At 45.1% G+C, this 20,935-nt stretch overlaps 1 protein-coding gene across 2 annotated transcripts in view; it reads left to right on the forward strand.

Moving 5' to 3' along the window:
• The window catches only part of PNPLA7 (patatin like phospholipase domain containing 7), a 1,294,112-nt gene that overhangs the window by 357,560 nt on the left and 915,617 nt on the right, over window positions 1-20,935 (forward strand). For both annotated transcript variants that reach the window (XM_069241381.1, XM_069241380.1), the window contains exon 16: window positions 18,878-18,955. In XM_069241381.1, the coding sequence (XP_069097482.1) occupies window positions 18,878-18,955 (78 nt within the window). The remainder of the gene's footprint in view (window positions 1-18,877; window positions 18,956-20,935) is intronic.

Below are 20,935 nucleotides of genomic sequence, written 5' to 3' on the forward strand. Positions count from 1 at the left end.
CCCTCTTCTGACTCCCTCCACCCAGTCCAAGTCTCCTGTTCCTCTGCCTATCCCATCCACACCATCAGACCAGCCTGCACACACCTCTACACCCAAGGGCAGCTCATCCAGACATAAGCACCACAGATCCCACAAGCATTCACCCAAGCAACATCCAGATGCAGACATGCCAACAGTCACTCCCACCTCTGTGTCCCCCACCTCCTCATCTCCCTCCTCCCTCCCTGTGACGTCTCCACTCACACCTGCATGCACACCACCATCAGTACTTCCATCACCAGCACACCCTCCATTACAGTCCGCACACGTGCAGTCACCACCCCCACTGCCATTTACACGTCCCCTGTGTCCTCTGCCAGTGTGTCTGTCACCCCCTCTTCCAAAGCACACAAACGCAGGCAGCCACCCACCCAACAGCCATCCACCTCACGACAGCCTCCGTCACAAGCACCTGCACCCAAAGACAGCACACTTGACTCTCCTACAACCACATCCTCTTCCTCCACTCCCATACCCACTACACTACCCGTCCCTGTCCTTCCCAAGTCGTTCTCCTTTCCAACCTTGAGCTCGTTCCAATCACTGACCCACCCCCTCCATCTGGTAAGAGTAAAAAAAGCACCTCAGCCACCACCAGCCCTGCATCTACTGTGACCATAGTGCAGGGCTATTGGAGTCCACCAGCTCCTAGGGCAGGAACATCGGCCAGCAGCAAGGGGACAGCCAGCCCACCCCCTGGGAAGAGGACCAAAAAAAAAAAGGCCCGGCGCGACAAGACTGAGACGGCTGCCACCAAGGACAGTAGCCTTGCCCCGTCACCTGCCACATCATCCAAGGGAGGCAAGGGCCACAGAGCTTCAGCGAAGGAGGGCAAGGGCAGCAGGGCGGAGAAGTCAGGCAGCAGGCGAGCTGCCCGGGAGGGCCCCACCAGCCCCATTCCGGTTGTGACGGGCGACACCCACGGGCCCAGGACTCCATCACAGGAGGGCCCCGCGACCGCAAGGTCGGATGGCGACTGAGCGGGAAGTCTTGCCCAGGTCTGGCTCCCTAGACGCAAAGGACCAGAACCGCTGAACAGGGGCCCGCCGGGACAAGAACCGCTGAACAGGGGCCCGCCGGGACAAGAACCGCTGAACAGGGGCCTGCCGGGAGGAGCACCGCTGAACAGGGGCCTGCCGGGAGGAGCACCGCTGAACAGGGGCCCGCCGGGAGGAGCACCGCTGAACAGGGGCCTGCCGGGACAAGAACCGCTCCGCTGGGCCCTTCATCTCAAGCACCGCTCCGCTGGGCCCCGCCGTCTCGGCACCGCTCCGCTGGGCCCTTCATCTCAAGCACCGCTCCGCTGGGCCCTTCCTGTCAAGCACCGCTCCGCTGGGCCCCGCCGTCTCTGCACCGCTCCGCTGGGCCCTTCCTGTCAAGCACCGCTCCGCTGGGCCCTTCATCTCAAGCACCGCTGGCCCATTGACAGTGCCGGTTCTGTGTCGAGCAGGGCTTCACGAAGCACTCTGGGCACCATGCCTCCTCCATTAACAGTGGAGTCGGTAATCCATCTGATGGACTGTGGCTTGGCACTTCCCAGGATGGAACAGTGGGCATGCCACCCACTGTAGAGACTTGAGAGACTGTGGCTTTGCACTCCCCAGGATGGCACAGTGGGCAAGCCACCCACTGTAGAGACTTGTGAGACTGTGGCTTTGCACTCCCCAGGATGGCACAGTGGGCAAGCCACCCACTGTAGAGACTTGTGAGACTGTGGCTTTGCACTCCCCAGGATGGGAGAGTGGGCATGGAGGCCCCTCGTGGATCTGGCGTCAAGGACTCATGTGGCTGAGGTGCCCCCCCTTCCCTTCCCCCTGAGGTGCCTGTAGTTTTATCATCTGATGCCCCAGCAGTGTTCTCTCCAATGGTATCTGGTCTCCTGTGTGGGCTTTGCCCATGTGTTTGTGCACATTGGCCCACGGACTATGGAACTTTGACGGAATGTGCAGGACTTATTGCCTATGTATATATTGTTGACTATGTTCATTCCTTATTTTTGTATCTTTCATATAGCATATTTCCCATACCTTTAATGGAGCTATTTATACATATATTTTATAGATCATTTTAATTGTGTCTTTGCATTTTTCCGGTGGGTTTGGGGGGTGTCACTCTGACTTGTTGCTCGGCATTGGGGTGTAGGTATTTGTGGTGGGGGGGTGGGTGTATGGCGCATGTGTGTGCCCGTAAGCTTTCCTCCTCCCCCCTCCCCTGTGTCGTATGTGCAGTACTCACCGTTGTCGTCTGCGCCGGCGTTCGTACTCCTGGTAGATGAGCAGGTAGACAATAGCTGGTAGGATGTTTAATTCGGGTTACATGCTGTCCTCCTTCCTCGTGGAGTGTGTATAGGTGAGCGTTTTCCCGTTCGTAGTCTGTTTCCGCCGTGTTTTTATCGGCGGGGCTCCCGCCCCGGAAAAGGTGGCGGATTGGTGAGTTGTGATAGGGTGGGCGGTACATTGTCTGCCGCCTGCCTGTTGGCAGTGACCGCCGCGCTGTTTGTCTGTCCCGCCGTGGCGGTCGGAGTGTTAAAGCGGCGGGCTTTGTTGGCGGTTCCCGCCAGGGTCAGAATTCCTTTTTTTGGACCGCCTGCCTGTTGGCGGGTTGGCCGCCGCTTTATCACCGCCCGCCAGGGTCAGAATGACCCCCTATGTCTGTACTAGATCAGGAGAGTGGATGGTGGTGTTGGACCTGCAGGTTGCCTTTTTCCATATCCCCATCCTGCAGGACTACAAATGCTGCCTACGGCTAAAGGTGGGCCACATGCATTTTCAGGTTGAGGTGCTCCCTTTCAGCCTCACGAGTGTCCCTTGGGTGTTCACAAAGGTGACAACAGTGGTCGCTTCCCATCCTCAGAGGTTGGGAGTATGTCATCCCCAGCCTCAGTGACTGGCTTTTGAAAGGGGGGGCTCATATCACTCAATTATGACCAGTTCCAGATGATGGCAGACCTTCTTACGATTCACAGTCAGGCTGCCAAAGTCACACCTGATTCCTTGACCGAGGCTTCCTTTCATCTGTGACATCCAGTATATGGTGCACATTCAGGCTTCCTATTCAGATTGAGTCTAGGACACTTGAGCTATGATCCCAGTGTTTCAGCACCAGTCCTGGGTTGAGTGAAGGTAGCTCAGAGACTTCTACTGGCCTCTTTCATCCTGCTCATTGGCCATGATAAATTGTGCATGGCAGCCCTGCAATAAGATATGAAATCTCAGTGGGCACAGGAACATTGGAACCAGTCAGTCCATCTAGGTTTCAGAAGAGATTGCAAAAGATCTTTGGCTGCTCAGCTGCAGACAAACCAGTGGGAGACCCCTCTCCCTACCCCAACCAGAGCTGTCCATGGTGACTGATGCATCACGCTGGTCCAGGGAGGTCATTTGAAAGAGGTGGAGATCACATTACTTTGGTCTCTGGCAAAGACCTGCTTCAACATAATTTTGCTGGCATTGGAGGCAATTCGCTGGCCTTGAAGACCTTCCTGCTGTTCTGCACCTCTAGAACTACCTGGATCATTAGGTCATCTCCCTGGCAGTGCTCCACATAGCAGGATCTTAAAACTCCAGGCTGGACTAACCTATCCCAAAACGTCTAGCCGATCACGAATGGGAGCTTCACTTGTTGGTTGCGCCAGGTGTCTTCACACAAAGGGAAGAACCCTGGCTTAATCTCTTTGCCACTGCTGAGGATGACCGTGTCAACACTTTTGCACGTGTGTGTTCCCAATACGTTTCAGTCTCGGAAATGCATTCTGCCTATGTTGGAGCACAGTTGTATGCCTTCTCACTGCTACCTGTCCTAGGCTAAGTTCTGAAGAAGATCGGGAATGACCGGGCCTATGTCATCCGAGTGGTTTTTGGACTGGGCCACGAGCGCGTGATACTCTGAACATCTGGGCATGAGAATCTGACCTACGATCAGGCTTCCGCTTCGGGGAAGGAACTTCTGTCCCAGCCACAAAGCAGGGTTTTGCATCGGGGGTTGCAAAATCTGCACCTCCAGGCTTGGTGGAAATTTACTTCTTTGATCTTCCTTCCAAAGTTGTTGATGTGATCTTGGCAGCTAGGTACCCTGCACGTAACTGGTGTATTCCAGTGAGCTAGGATAAGGGTATGGCCTGGTGTTGCAGCCCACCAGCCAGACGCATGACAGGGCAAACTGTTGAATGTCTTGTTTGATTTGTCCTTGGCCCAGCAAGGATTGAAGGGGGCACTATTAGAGGTTGCTCGTCTGCCCTTTCACCCATTTTACGTTTAGTGGACCAGCTGTCTTTGTTCAACTCACCTGTTGTGATGAGACTTCTTAAAAGTGTGCAGCATGTTTCCTCCAAAACCCTTTGTTGATGTCACAGTGGGACTTAAATTTGTTTCTAATTGTTTACTCCTTTTAGCCCAATATTTGATTCTAACTGTGTACTCCTTTTAAGCCAATGCACAGTTGTCCTTTATGCTTTCTGACCTTAAAAACGCTCTTTCTGGTTGCAATAACATCAGCCTGTGGCATGAGTGAGCTCTAATTTGTTGATAGGTTTCACATCTGAAGGTGCGGGTGAGCTTCCAAAAGAAACCAATGACAGTGCGCATAGGTGGCGCTTTACAGCTATGTTCGACACTTCAAGAGTCCGAAAGGAGTCGTATGACATCACCTTCTGTTGCACAGGGGCACTGCTTTTTGAATTTCTGTATTCAGTGTGGCGCCTCTGGATAGTCACAAGATGAGGAATCTGCAATTGGATAGAGCATCTACCAGAAAGAGCATTACCGAAGGTAAGTAACTTGCTGTTCTGTGCCAGGTCTTAAGGGTCAACATTTACTTTGCTAATGCTTTTTATTTTATTTTTTTACATTCTTTAGCTTTATAAAAACATTTTTTAGTCATCCTTGTGTGTTTGAACTACGTCTCTGATTACAGTCATTGAAATCTAAAAGTACGTTTTTCTTTTTTCTTAGTTGCGAAAAGAACCATATTTTCCTGTGATGAGTATTAATGTTAAAAAGATTGTGTCTGTACCCGTTCCAAGTACACCTGGATGCTAAAAAGCAGCAGTTCATTTCTATTAAAATGGCATCCAGTGGTTATTTTTTTGTTTAAATTTGTCATATTTTCTTCAAGCCTATGGCTTTTACTTTTAGGCAGTGGAACGTGTTCTTATTTTCTTTTTGCAGCATATGCTTGCAATAAAATAAAATACTACCTGCTTGCCAAGGTTAGCTCTTTAGACTTTCAGTGCTTGTTTTACAGAGGATATTAGGCTGTGACTGAGCTATCTCGAAGACCGTCTCGTCGTCATTTCATCCCAGCGTGTCATCCTGCGCAGCCCTATATTTATGTGGGGAGTTTAATTAATTAATGTCCCCTCTCCGAGCAGAGGAGGAATGATGCTGCTTTTCACACTCCCTCTGGTACAGGGGTTCAACAGAGGACTAGTAATTAAATTCCATCCATTGCTGTTTGCGCGTAGCTTCAGAAGCTGGAGGGCTTTCTTTAAAATCATCTGACATAGTGTGTGGTACACTTTGTTCAAGATATGTTCTGCATTCGAAAACGGATACATTGTGAGATGTGTACATAAAGACGGAAAGGGCTCTCGCCTTGATCATATTTTCCAAATAGAGGTGTCACATGGAGTTGAGGTTAATGATGAAAGCATGGTAGTTCTTAAGAAAATGAAGCGCTTCTTACGGAAAAAACGTTCTGTTGTGAGAGACTCTGAATCCAGACACAGCCTAATGAGCAGGGTGCAGTAGCTTCCCATACTGTACTATTGAGACCTGGTGTCACACACAATTGCTTTGGCATTTTCACAGAGTTTGAGGTCCTCATTCCAGCGTCCTGTCCCTGGGTTGTCGTGTGCTGTGTGTGGACACGAGGGCTGACTGAGGTTTTGATGTTGATTGAAAAGCAGCGCACGGATAAGTGCCAATGATCCATTGTTCATAAATGTGCTTGGCCTTTGAGTACCCTGGGCCTTTTCTTTTTATCTGGCAGTAGAGGTAGGGGGAATTGTAGTACAGAGGGCTCTCTCAAAATGTCACAACATAGCAGTCTAATTATAATGTTGCCAATATGGCTGTAATACAAAAGTATTCACCTTTTTCACTGTTTTTATTGCAGTTGGGTTACGCGCTCTTACTTGCCACCAGGGACAAAAAAAAAGTTTCACGCTTTTGCCAGATACTTCTGATTGCAGATCTCTCACCTTTAGAGTATTCCCCAGATGCCTGAATGAATCCAAATTTCACAGCAGGGCTCCCCTGTTTCACTATGTGGCACCTTGCCGATCCATGTTGACTTTCTTCTGCCCCGAAAGTGACGAAGCAGAGTTTCATATAATCGCTACCCCCGCACATAGATTTCAGTTCCTTTCTTTCTGTTTTATTTGGGCTCGGGCACGACTCCAAGTTGTGCGATAAGTATATCTGAAGGTGATACGGGCCAGTGAAGTCACAGATCTCACATAAGTCCCTCTCCAGCTCCAAGTCGAGAGCACAGAGCTGTTCCTGCTCTTGAGGCAGATCCAACAACAAGTTTTTTTCACTGTCAATGTAATTTGGTAAGCTGAAGCTCAAGTCCGAGAAGAAACACCAAAATCCGAAGCAGGACCTCATCACATCACTCTCTATCGAGAGAGAAGTGAGGGCATCAAGGTGGCACTCTATCTTAATCCTGATCTCCAGTTGAGGAGTTATTCTCGCAGCTTAACTCGATGTACCTTGAATTTCCAGGACCATCAGCAGTGCCACAGCAGGTCTATTCATCCTTTGTGGCACTTTTCTAGCTCCCTTTTGGTGCGTTATTGGGTCACAAGGATGTGCAGGGGCCTCCAGTCAGGTTAGCACCTGTGGATTCATTATCTAAGCCGCTGCCTTGGGTTCTGCATTGACTCCAGTCCTGACTTCCATTACTGCTACAAGACTGGCACCTGTCCCTCTTTCAACAACGTTGGTTTTGACCTCACTGGAGGTGGATCCACTACTGACTCCGGTGTCCGATCCAGAGCTGAATTCATCTTGACTGCGGCTGAAGTCGCTGTTCAACTCAACCCAGCACAGCTGGTTTCCATACAACCTGATTCAGACAATACACTCCCACTAACATAGAGCAGCTGTCAAAGGCTCCAGCAGCCTTCTGATTCCTATTCTGACTAAAGTATGCTATCACAAGAAGGCTATGCAGGAATTAGCCCCTTCCCACCACTCTCTATCCTTGGAGAAGTCATGAGGGTGTCAAGGGGCCACACGCTCACTCCCAATCTCCCACCAAAGAATTGATTCCGCAGTTGATCACAATGCATGGCAGATCATCTGCAACACTGCAGCGGATGGAGGCCTATAGAGAGGTGCTGGTCCGAATCCTTGATATTCAGCAGGTCCTCTCTGGTATGCCTTTAGAGCCCTAAGGGGCCTTCAGTCAACTTACTGTTGACAGATCCTTAATCAGTGCCCTCTGTTTCCCTCGAACCTGCTGCAGGTTCCGTACCAACTTGGATGCCAATTTCCACTCTGATGCCAAAATCTGTGCTGGACCCGATGACGACAGCCCAGACGCCACCATCGCCAGAAGCAGACTCTTTAAAAATACAGATGTCCACCTCTGAGTCAAACTTGTCTCAGCCTCGACCAAGGTTGCATCTTGAATTCACCCAGGCGCACCTGATTCTTATACAGTCATAGTCAGACAGAACACTGCCTCTATTGCAGAGCCTCTATCAGGTACTCCATCAGCTTTTTGGCTCTGACTCCGATCAAAGTTTGGGGATGATAGTGGAGATTATGTATATTATTTATCCCAACATTATGATGATGACAGGGAATACATTAATGTACATCAGGTCAGTCGGATGATAATGCCCCAGATACAGGGTTGATTTCCCTCCTTGGGCTGCTTGCAGAAGAGTGCATCATTTGATTTGGTAATCAGAGGTGCCGCAAGGGCCCTGGATTTACAACTACATTTGTTGAAGTTAAAACAAACGTCCTTTCAGAAGTTCTGCAACCTGGGCCTGCTTACTCTGAGCTGCTGTTCCCATTCAAAGAAGCCCTAATTGACGTTCTTATCTGCACTTGATGTACGCCTTTCTCCTGCCCACCAGTGAACAGGCAGGTCACAGCTGACCGCCCGGCAGTCTTGATTTTCTTATGCGGCATTCTAATCCTGAGAACATGAAGGTCCAAGCTTCCACCAGCAAGGTGAACCCTTATTCTTTCCCCACACTCACTCTGGATAGGGATTCAAAAAGGTTTGATATGTTTAGGAAACAAATATTCTCACTGGTCAGCCTAGCCCGAGGTCGGTCAACGCAGTTTGCCTACTAGTGTTGCATAAACTGAGTATCTGGCTCAGCTCTCCAAGGTTTGTTTTCACACCCGCGAGTAAGGCAAGTGAACTTAGTCCAGTGCACCAGTGCCGAATGTGAAAGACAGGTTATTGTAGCCCTGCAGAACCACACCCAATATATAAATGAGGTGGTGTAAGTGCTTTTGTGTTCATAACAGGGAGCAGTGGTAATCCAAACAATCATTCATTAATGATTTACACACTCAAGACCACTAGAAACAGAATATGTATTTCAACATATTTATTTTAAAATAATCATTTTAAAATGCTGGCTCTAGTGCACATATTATTAACATCATAGACCATAAAAAGCAGCTATGCTTTTCAATAACAGTACAACAGCGAAAAAACATAGTGTCACAATTTATAACCCGTAATCCCTCATTGTGCTCTCTCTAAGTGCTATGCTAGTTGTAGCAGATTAATAAGTAATAAGCCTGAGTTTTTGAGGTGGTGAACATACCTTGTCTGTTTGGAATAGTGTGACAGCTATTTCAGGCACAAGGTCAAGAGCTAAATATTGTGTCTGTGAGAGACACAATCCTTGCACCAGTTTGTGAAGGCAGGATGGAATGCTTCACAGAGTCTCAGGAAGTCTTGCTGGAGGCTTCTTCGGTGAGATGGAATCTGCTGCTGTGGTTATCTGGATCTGTGTCTGTAACCTGGGTGATGTTCTCTCCTAACAAAGTGGTAGTCCTTATGTATTCTATCTTATTTAAGATGGAATTTGCAGTGTCTCTTTAGGAATGTTTTGACATAATCATGTACATCATTGGATGTACTAATAAGGTAAACATATGTGAGTCAGTTGGGAACCTGAACTTGTGACATGAATGATAAAGCTATAAAACGTTGTGACACTTCTTTGGGATGAATAAAGCAATCCAGCTTGTCTTTGTGGGTATTGCCTACCTCCTCATGTTGGTGACCTCAAACCTAAAAATCTGATCAGTGTCTGAAGTGGTCTTTGGTTTCAGCCTGGAAAAGACCCTAGATTGTAGCATTTCTGTCTACTTTTGTCACTGAGTTGTGCTGCCGAACAGGAACACTCTTTGCTGCACCTGCGCCAGGGGATGTGAGCAAAGTCTTGAGATCCCATCCTCTGAGTTGGGAAGAGTGTCCCACTATTCCCTCGGTCACCTTTGTTGTTTTTTCTTGGAAGTACAACAGCGTCTGCACTTAATCTTATGCTGTTTGATTTCATCACTTCTGGTGGGCATCAGGACATGGCCGGATTAAGATAAATTGGGCTTTACCCCCTGTAAATCCTTTACTGGGGATCGGTGGAGACTAAAATAGTGATCTAGAATGCACAGAAACAAGGAGTTCAATATGCATGAGTATGGTACCCAATGCAGGATTGTACCAAGGAATTGGAAACACTGAGGTTGCCAAACGCCCATGAACGCAGAGTGTCTAGTGGATTGAAGACTGCTGCTGTATTAGGAATTTTGACAGCTTCTACCTGTGCCATTCTGGTCGCTCCTCTGATATAAGAGCAACATTTTCTTGTTCTGTCCCAGAAGAATACTGCTAATCTCCATGACCTACAATGGTATTGCACTTTTTTGCACTTTCGTAGCAAGCTGGAGCGAGAGCCAGCTTTTGAACCAACCTCAAAAACCCACCTCAGGATGGATGGAAAAAGTAATCCTGACTCCTTTGGGGATCTTTCTGAACAAACTATTTTAAAATTGGACCTGATAATACATTTAACATAATAAAAACAAAATACTGAAAATCCATACATTCTTCAGGGCCATTAATTAACTTTTCCAGTAATTTCCTGATGTGCCATGTATTGCCCCCATATGCCAAGTTTACAGCACACCAGGGATACCACTATGCCAGATATGGTCACAGAATACCAGGGCTATCATGTACCAGGAATGACCACTGTTATGCATATAAGGTGTACAAGATAGCAACTATAGTCGTAATACAAAGTGCCCACTGTGAAGTACAAGGTCGCACAGTACACCAACCCCCACTCCATTATATAAGCTGTGGCCACAACATGCCTACCACGGCCATTATTATGTCAAAGGGTTGGCAAAATGTGCCACATCCACTATTATGCCATGGGTGCTAAGCATGATGCTAGGCAGGGGAGAGCAATGCAGCAGTGCTACTGTGATGTCAAGGAATCAAAGACATATGCTTGTGCTGCAGTTTTGCCAGGTGTGACCACAATTTGCCTGATTGGGACACCCTTGTGCCTTAGACATCGTTATGGCACTGATGCATCTGACAGGAAAGCAAACATCTGTATTCATACTGCTGCAAAGGCAAATTGCTCACATCCCCACACATATGAAAAAAATCAACATTTCTTGCTGTCAAACGTACCTGCAAAATTATGTCTACATTGTGCCAGGCTAGATTTCCCTAGTAGCAATATTCCTATATGGATGACAATACGTTCTTTTTTAATGCATTTATTTTTAAGCTGTCTACTCCTCTGCCTTCAACCCTGAAGGTGATCTGAACTCAAAGACAAGGGGAAAATGATCATGGATCCTCAGGCTAAAATTTCCAGATATGACACCTGATGCTGATGCTTGGCAAGCTTCAAGAAGAAGGGTTGAAGAGCATAATTACAATACTTATGGATTATACCTTACATGATAGATCTCCGATTCTACTCCAACCTGCTTCCTTGCTGTCTCCTGGGAGATTAAAATACTTAAATTATCAAATTAAGATGCAAATGATTTTTTAGCTGTGCCACTAGAGAAGGATTCCCTCCACTTCTTAAAGAGCCTATGACTCCGATGTTGAATATTATCACTGAATTTTATGGGCAACTGAAAAATGTGTCTCTGAACACACAACTGGATTACCTCTTCCATATGCTTGCTTTCGGCTTATGTCAACACATTCATGTTCCATTAGGTGCCTTCTTCCTGCTTGTGGGAGAGTTCCACAGTAGAGTGGTCTGTTTGCATTGAGGAGAGGTACCAAAGTGACCTATAAATTATGAGAACTTAAGAGCCTTTCACCCTACATGATTACCAGATAAAAGAGCAGACCATGCTGTCTGTTCTGCTAAAACATGATACTACACGGTGTTTATGATGGATACTTCAAACCGCAGATTCCTCTCATAGTCAGTAGACCCAAGTACCAGACTGGATCCGATCCAGAGAATTTTCTTAAGAAATTCCCTTGCATGTTGGTAGGTGGCATCGTGCAGCTCCACATCAAGTTCGTCCCACTTGAGATGTGACATTATGGCCCTTATATACTTGTCACCACCGTGTGCAGATGTCAGTTTCCTTCTTTTTGCAACCTTAGATGCAGATCTAGAGCACACTCCTTCAAATTCTATCAGGCTTGACAGACTTTTTTTCCTCCAAAGTTCTTCAAATGTGCAAGGGACGCATCGCCTCCTAAAACAGGTTACGTTGTAAGGACTGCCAAAACGGATCTTGGTGATGAACCCTCATGAGGTCTTTCTCTGGTGTCTAGGCTTCTCACACAATTCAAAGTCATGCAACAAGTGTTCAGAGATGAATCCAAAGGCCAGCCAGGATCACAAAGCCAAGTTCTACATTGCCGAATAATGGCAAAATGTTAGAAAGTGCTGATGACCCAGAAGTTGAGGCGATGTTCTCGTTCCCAAGGCTAATCCTCTGACAGATCTTCTTTGAGAAATTCCCCTACTCCAGGCCAAGCCACTAAATAGATGTCTTCCTTTCTGATGGTGATTAGGAGAGCCGTAGATGTCCTTGATTTACAGCGTCCCACCACTTATGTCAAAACCAACATCCTCACACAGGTCCTACCACCTGGATATACAACACTGCAGTATCTCCTGCCATTTTATGGGCAATTTAATGACTGCCACAATTCTGAGTATCCAGGAAAAGACAGGATCTTGGCTTTTGGTGAACTGTAAAATTGCAACAAGACACAGACCTGCTCCAGGAGATCCTTTCTCCTCCAACATCTCACGCCAGAGAGCCTGGTACTTCAGGCACCTATGTGCAGGTTGAGCCCAAATCTGTTCAAGACAACCCTGCCGGACAGAAAACACTAGAAACATTTGCAGAAAACATGTTCCCCTCTGCTAGCCTTGCCCTCCGTTCTGTGGACTTGAGTTGCCGTCAGGGTAGATACTTGTGCTTGTTGTGGGACATGGTGGCTGGAATCTTGATAGCAGCCCCAGAATACCTCGAAGACAACCTCCAGTGTCTTATTTAGGATAGTCAGAACGCTGCGAAGTACATAATTTGCTCAGGCTTGGACACCACTGACTGCTTGGGTAGTGCTGTCCGATAAAAGTGTGGTATTTCGGTGCCATGTTTAGATCTGTTCAATGAGATTTTCTAGTGACATCCAACAGGCCCTGATAGACATGCCATTTAATGGCACACATCTCTTGGGAGACAAGGCGACTCTGCTTTGAGTGCTTCAAGGAGAGGAAGGCAATAGCGGGCTCCCTTTGGCTGGTACTGTCTGTACAGCAGTTGCCCCTAAAATTTCACCCCTTTTGTGGCTTTGGAAGAGGATGTCATCCTAGGCCTGTGATCCGACTGTCTTCTTCCAGGCATCCAGGGACAACAAACTGCCCAAACCACACTGCCCTCTCCACAGTAGTCCCAAAACCGCTATAATTTTGCCCTTGCTGGCAAGTAGGAGGTCGAATCACCTTTTACCTTCATCGTGTCGGAGCATCACATCAGACAAGTGGGTGTTGCATCTTTTCCAGAACCGATACACCCACCACTTGCTTTTCACCCCTCCCAAAATGTCTCCATCACCACCTCCCTTTCCCTTGCAGTGGTGACAGTTAATGGTTATTTATCTGCTCTTTGTGCCTCCTTAAGGTTGGCTGATCAGCCATCTTTATTCAAATCTCTTGTGATGTGTTTTCTAAAAAGACTGATCCAAATGTACCTTCCCAACACCATTTGTGATGCCTCATTGAGACCTCAATATGGCCCCCACTTTCATCACGCGCATTCCATTCCACTGCACAGCAGCTCTCTTTGGTTACTTAACTTATAGATCATGTCCTTCATAGCAATAGCTTGTTGCATAACTGATCTACAAGCATTGGCTGTCCAGCAATTGTTTGTCTCCGTCTTTCCAGACAAACTAGTGCTTAGGACTAAAGCGGCATTCCCCCCAAAGGATGTCACACCTCTCCACATAATATAGTCTGTTACCCTGCCAATTTTGTTTTGCTGCACAGCGTCCATCTAAAGAGGAAACAAGACTTTATCCACTACACTCAAGGAGAGCTCTGAGATTTCACATTGATTGTACCAAGGTCAATCCGGTAGACGATCAGATCTTCGTGGGGTTCTCTGAGGCAAAGAAAAGCTGCAAAAAAGTGAATCATCTTGAACTCGGGTGTCCTGTGCACCAAGATCTACTTTTGACTGCCCACGAAATAGCCTATGAAATGCCTACATGCTCACAAAACAGAGATGCGGTGTCTCTCAGGGCCAGCATCTACCCAGGTAGCCTTTCATGCAGTTTTTCAAAAAGCAGCAGAGGTCAAGTCAAACATTCTTCCTGCATTGATGTCATCTGAATAGCTGTTGTCATCCATTGAAGGATTGCCCGAACCAGTCAAGGCGGCTTGAATCGAGCAAACTGCTGATCACCCGACAATATAGACCTGCTCAAGGGGGCCAAGACTTTGTCCATGCACCCTTCATCAGAAAGTTTGGTAGCCTCATCTTGTTCCCAAAAAAATCCAATGGCATGGGGAAGAATGTACACCCACGCTTTGTGGGAAATGGCACGCATGATGGTGCCAAGCCTGCCTGACAGGTTAAAAGAACAGTTACACAGGTGGTCAGGAGCAGACAAGATACCACTGGCAGATGCCTAGGGCTGACCAGAACACGTGGATTATGTGCTAACTACTCTTCCGGGAGGGCAACCGATATTACAAATATTTCAAATTCTCATGGGGCATTTTACATGCCAGTCAGCAGTAGATGGTCAGCTTTCTTATCCCACATATCACTATCCATCATATTTCAAAGAAAAAGTTCTCCACGTATTTAGGGTGCAATCTTTATTTCCAGTTTTCCACTAAGGTAGACCCAGCCAATACGTTGCATCTCTAAACAGAGACTTCGTCAGGGCCTAAAAGGCATTCATACAAAAATACACATCACCATATAGTACACACTAGATTAAAAACGTTTTTGTTTTATTTTCCAGTTTTGCACTTTTTGTATTACATTTTTAACTGTACATAAAAACATATACCCAGAGGTATAAGTATGTCAAAACCAATGTTTGCCCAACACCTATATCGCCTTATATACCATGTATTCAATCATTCAAAAGAGCAACCATCTCACCCCTACGACCATAGCTACTCCTATTGTACGTTTATACATATTTCACATGTAATAAGTGATATCCATTACTTACACAGTAGTTTTTCAGTATTCCTCCTTCCTAAATTCTGATTTTTCACATTTTATCATGTTCATCTATTCAAAAGTGCTGTTGAAAAGAACACAGCTTCATTCTCATCTTCACCTCTTTTATTTTTTAAAGATTTCATGATAGAAACTCTCCCACATTTCACCACAACTGCAGACCACTGTAATTTTAAGTTCTACTATCCCCATGATCATAGAGGAACTCCTCTGGGAACCCTTAATGTTGTCCAGTTCAAATACACATCTCCCATACGCTATTATTTTATGAAAAATTAACCAGCTCTGCTTTTAGTCTATATTGAAACATACAAATATTTCCTCAAATCGATTGTAGTTAAGTTAGTAGATGGTGACACCCCGCTCCATTGAACTCAGTGATATAACTTTAAATAAATGTCTGGTGAATTCCCATAGTCGTCATTCCCCTCCAGGTGCAGTGGTTACCCCACCAATAGGCATTCCTCATATTGCATGTCCCCATTAAGTGAGTTTTGTGGACAGTCAAAATGGAGGGAGTGCGTACCGGAGATTTAGTGATAACTTGGTTCAGTACTGGCCGGGGCAGCCAGCTTTTAGCACTGCTGCCACAAGTGTTGTGTTTCCAGTGGACTCTGTGACTAGAGCCATGGGATCTTGAGTGGCCCTAAGAAGTCCTCTTTGGTAGATATCAACCAGCTTCTCAGGCGATGATCAGATGAACCTCATGGCATGCCACTTGGCGGCAGTTTCCTGTTCAGTAACAAAGCTGATTGAGCCCTGAAAAAGCTCCTGCCTTATTTGTTTACCTCATTCCTTATGAGGCAGTTCATTAGACTTTTCACATTTTTCTCTCTCTCCATCCTACCAAAGAGGAGGAGAGGTTACATTGGCTTGTCCCTCATTAGGAAAGATAGCTTCTACATTGAGCAACCAAAGAAGTTTTGATCGGAAAATCTACTCTTTGTTAGATATTATGGTAGCAGGGCAGTCCAGAAGGAGAATGTCATGATGAATCATTCTTTGAATACAATTTAAGTCCTTGCTAAAAAGGAACCACCAGAAGGAATCTGTACTCATTCCACTAGAGCAAGTGCACCGACCTAGGTACTAGCCAGGGAAGTTCCTGCCAAAGAGATTTGGTGTTTAGCTACACGAGCTTCTCTTCATACATTACTAACGCACTGTTACTTGAATTTGGAAGTGACAAGGAATGGCCAATTTGCGTGTTCTGTGCTGCAAGACTTTCCTGTTTGAACATCTCTTTAGGCCCACCACATGGGAAAGGGTGCTCCTAGGGTAGGACGAGGAATCTGCTGGTAGAAGTTATTGTCAGAAGAAAAATGTATGTACCTTTAGTAACAGTCTTTCTAGTGGAATCTTTATCTACCTACACATTGCTCACCAATCCCACCCATCTTCTTATTCTAAAGAATAGTCATAGACCTCTAAAATTATTAATATTCAAATCTAGGTTTGTGCACTACATGTTCATGTTTTATCTGATGCTGTCCTAGTCTTTCCATAAACACTAAGGAAAAAATGGACGAGGAACTGACTTTAGGACACCAGGGTGACACTATAGGGCTCCAAGAACATTATATCCATGCTGCATCTGACACTTATTTGTAGCCAGCAGCAGCTATGGGCAAATGAGAGCTGTTACAAAGTTTCCAGCTCTATTCTAGTGTCTGAGGGATATTCAACAGGTGAGGATATAGAATATTCCCCAAAAAGATAATCACCAAAGGAAATCATTTTTAGGTTCAGCCTACAGGCAGCACACATGCACTGTTTTTGCTTGGCAACCTACTGTATTTAAAGGGAAAAACCTTAAAAGGAGTTTTAGCACACCCATTACTTAACATTTGTTGGCATCATCACTCTTCTTAACTGCCTTCTAATTCGGCAGGGCATTCCAGGCATTAGTTCCTGTGCCACTTCTGTTCTTGGTGTGGCTCATGGACAAAGTACAAATTGATTTCTCTTATTTAGTCTCCATACACTGCTCACGCTGATATGGAAGTACTGTTCAATGTTTTTTTTTGTTGTTTTTTTTTTTTACAATTGTTTCATAGCACTAACTCAACCCACAGTGCTTTACATATGCACAAGTTACATTACACAAGTTACATTAGACAATGTCATGAATTTTTTTTATGGTGCGCTTTAGGCGACAGGGTTTCAGAAACTTTGTACTTGACAGTATTTGTGCAGAGAAGACTCCTTGGGTGTGCATTTTTTTGTCCTTTTCTCCACTCTACTCCACTCACTCCGCTCTGCTCTACTCTACTCTACTTTGATCTACTCCACTCAATCCACTCCTTACTAATCCACTCCAACCTAATCCAATTTACTCTAATCCATTCTGTTCTAACCCGATCCGATCCACTCCACTCTAATCTGATCCACTGTAATCCACTCCACCCTAATCCACTCTCATTCACTTAAATTCACTCCACTCTGCTCCAATCCACTCCACTGTACTCCACTCCACTGTAATCCACTATAATCCGAGCCATCTCACTGTACTGTAATCCACTCATTCCAATCCACTCTAATCCAGTGCACTCTAGTCCAGTCTATTCTAATCCACCCCAAACCACTCATTCCATTCCTCTCTTCTCTAGTCCACCCGAATTCTGTCCATCTAACCCACTGTAATCCAGTCCACTCCACTTTAATCCACTCAAATCCATTCCACTGAAATCCACTCCATTTGAATCCACTCTACTCCACTTCAATCCACTCTAATTTACTGTAATCCACTCCAGTCCACTCCAATCCACTCTCACCCACTTCACTCATCTACTTCCCTGTAATGCACTGTAATCCACCCCAATCGACTGCACTTTGCTCCACTTCACTCTAATCTACTCCTCTCTAATCCACTGTAACCCGCTCAAATCCACTCCCGTCTAATCCGCTCAAATCAAACCCACTCTAATCCCCCGCACTCCCCTCTAATCCACTCTCCTGTCATCCACTGTAATCCACTCCACTCTAATCTATTTAAATCCACTGCAGTCTAGTCCACTCTAACCCACTCCATGGCACTCTGCTATGACACACCACGCGGTTCTACGCTGTTGTCATTCTCTGCTATTGTGTTGTTGTTACTTTCTGCTATTCTGTCACTCTCTGCTATTCTATGCTACTCTGTCCCTCTCTGCTATTCCATGCCACTCTATGCCACTCTACTCTATGACACAACACTCTAGGACACTTTACACCAGAATACACTACTCCACAGCACTCTACTCCTCTCTAGGACACTCTACTCCACTCCAAGACACTTTACTCCTCTCCAGTCACCTCAATGACACTCCACAACACCCCATGCCACTAAACGCCATTAACTTTTATCCTTGCTAAACAGCAGTCCCACTGGTGTACAACATGACTAAAACAGATTGCCAAAGGCAGGAGCTCTCGCAGAGGCGAGACCTATAAATGTGGCCAGTGCATGCTCTCCTATTACGGTTCTGTTAAGGTCATTGTTGTGGTTTTCTGTACTGCCAAGACTTCACACAAACAGATCTTTGTATATTGTGACCTTCACAGAGCAAGGCAGCACTTTAGTGCCACCATTTCCCCATGTCTTGAAGCAAGTACACTTATTAGCTAGTAAGAATAAGAGCTCTCAACAAAATAAATGAAACATTTTCCTCATTCCCATTATCTAATGTGGCACCTGACTGAAAGAGAGGACCTCTGCCCAGCTTACCTATCCCTTGCTTCACCTGACATCCTGTCGTAAATAACATTATGATATAATCTACTACCTAAGGAGATACATTTGAATGTTCTTACCATATCAGTACTTTTATCCAACAGTGCCCTCCTTGGCCCACTGGGTACATGTAGTCCAACAGAGACATTGTATCTAATCACTGATGCCCGAATTGGAAAAGGGAAAAACAGGAGTTTTCTGTAATTGCCTGCTCCTCCTTTAACAATATATTTTCTGCTTTAAAATTAAGTTTGAATTATGCTTCACCTTACTAGTTGGAACTGAGATGAGAATAATGCAGGTAATGAATAAATCAAACAGCTTTTGAAATATCATATAATCCATTCAAGCTCATACAAATGTTTTTTCCCCACAGAATCCTTCACTGCTTACAGGCCGAGTGACACTGCATCAGGTCAAAAGTGGAACGACTTTATCTAGACAGGGAGACCAGGTAAAAATAGTTTGTTGCCAAAGCATCTAATATGGAAATACCTAAACATATGAGATTTTGTTTTCATTGTTTTTTTTTGCTTTTGGTAAATGTTCTTTCTGTTGTATTTCTTTCACTTCAAGGTGTTCTGTCTTCTGCATGGTTGACAGTTTACATTTAACTGAATACCTATGTTTTGTTTCATTGTGCTCTGTTTAATAAGTTTGTACCCACTATTGTAGTTCCTGGGGTCATATACCAATGCAGTTTAATCCTAAAATCCTGCTTCATATCGCTATAGATAGGCCCTCACGCATTTAGCAGTGTTAGACTCCCATGAGGCTGAGTTAATTTTGTGATAATAACAATTACCCCTCCGGGGTGTTACTAGGAATGTTTGCTTATAGTAATGGGTTTGTCATTAACAAACACTTTTTGTCTCTACCTTTTTTCTCTGTCTTGCACTTTAGCTTTCTTTTAAACTCGTTCCAAACAATGTGCATTGCTCACTGAAAGTTTGTATTAATGTGCTCTGCTTTGTGTAGTTCCCTTTAACAGGCTCTCATATCAGAGGAGAGAATTTACTTGGAATATTGCCCCTCTTTAGAGTGAATGGAAAAAATATATGGGACTTATTTAGAGATTGACAAGTTGGATACTTCCATCAAAATGTTGTGGGTATCCCGCCCACCATATTTGAAGTGCCATAAGCCTTGTTGCGCTTCTAATACTGCAGACTGGCGGGGCGTGGAATTTAATAAAATATCTACTTGTCCATAGGACATGTTCCTTCATAAATGTACTTGTCCTGTAAAACAATCTTCTTGTCCCTTTGGTACCATGTAGAGTGGCAACACAATAAGGCAGCTGTCTAATGATATAAGAGCTCTGATGCTAGCCTCCCTGATTATGCCAGGGCTAATACCATAACAGGGCATGAATACTAACCATTTTCTTATTTTGCCACCTTTAAGTTCTAGGGTTGGAATACCCTTTTGAGTCTCTACAAACCTACTAACTTGCATGTTTTATGGGGTTTCACCAGCTCTTCTCGAATCTTTCCCATACTGGGAAATGTTGGAAGCTTACTCCTGGCAAGGGCAGAAGTAAAACGTCATCCAGGGCTGGGAAAAAAGGTGGTTGGAGGAAATGTGAACTTGTACATACTCAGCATATTTTTGCATGATCAAATCTACACATGCATATTTGCTCGTGCTAAAATACAGTTCAAAAATATTTTCTAGAAGTACGATTTATTGGTCTACTTCTGGAAATTCTTGTGAATTCATATAATTTGTGAATCTGCACTAATGCAAAGACATAAATAATGGGTTCACTTTTGTGACTTTCTTTTACAATTGAGCCCCTAATTAGGTCTGACGTGAACTAAGACCTTCCGTTTTCATTAAAATTCTATCTCTCTCCATCTGTCTTCACTGTGAGTAATGGCAATCTGCTCTTTCACAAGGAGCATATTGGCACACAAAGTAGTTTTGTTCAATGCCAGAAACTACTGTGGCAATGTGTGCTTTTTGGCAATGTGTGTTACAGTGGTGAGAGCCCGTCAGCGCCCACCACAATAAAGGTTTACAAAAGCTGTGTCAAAATAGGAAACATTAACAAAACGAAAAGACTGACCACCCGTGGCTGCCCTATTAGGTTTGTCAGTGCTTGATTATTTGCATGTTTCCTGTAATCTTTTTGAAACTGGTTTCACTGATTCTCCATAATGAATATTTTTGGAAATACTAGCATGCATCAACATACCTTACTGAATGATGCGTCAAAGAAATGGTACCTACAATTTCACAGTAATTCAGTAAAAAGTTTTATTTCCTAGTTGCATTTTTAATGAGCATTTTATTTTGAAAGCAAATTATCATTAATCTTCCTTTCAAGCTTCTGCAAATATTTGCATCTAATCATAGAGAATTCTGGGAGCATTACATGCAGCCTCATATTGTTAAAACTTTGCAAATGTGTGTACACTTTTTTATTTTA

This window comes from Pleurodeles waltl, chromosome 6 (assembly GCF_031143425.1).
Source record: "Pleurodeles waltl isolate 20211129_DDA chromosome 6, aPleWal1.hap1.20221129, whole genome shotgun sequence".
Classification (NCBI taxonomy): domain Eukaryota; kingdom Metazoa; phylum Chordata; class Amphibia; order Caudata; family Salamandridae; genus Pleurodeles; species Pleurodeles waltl.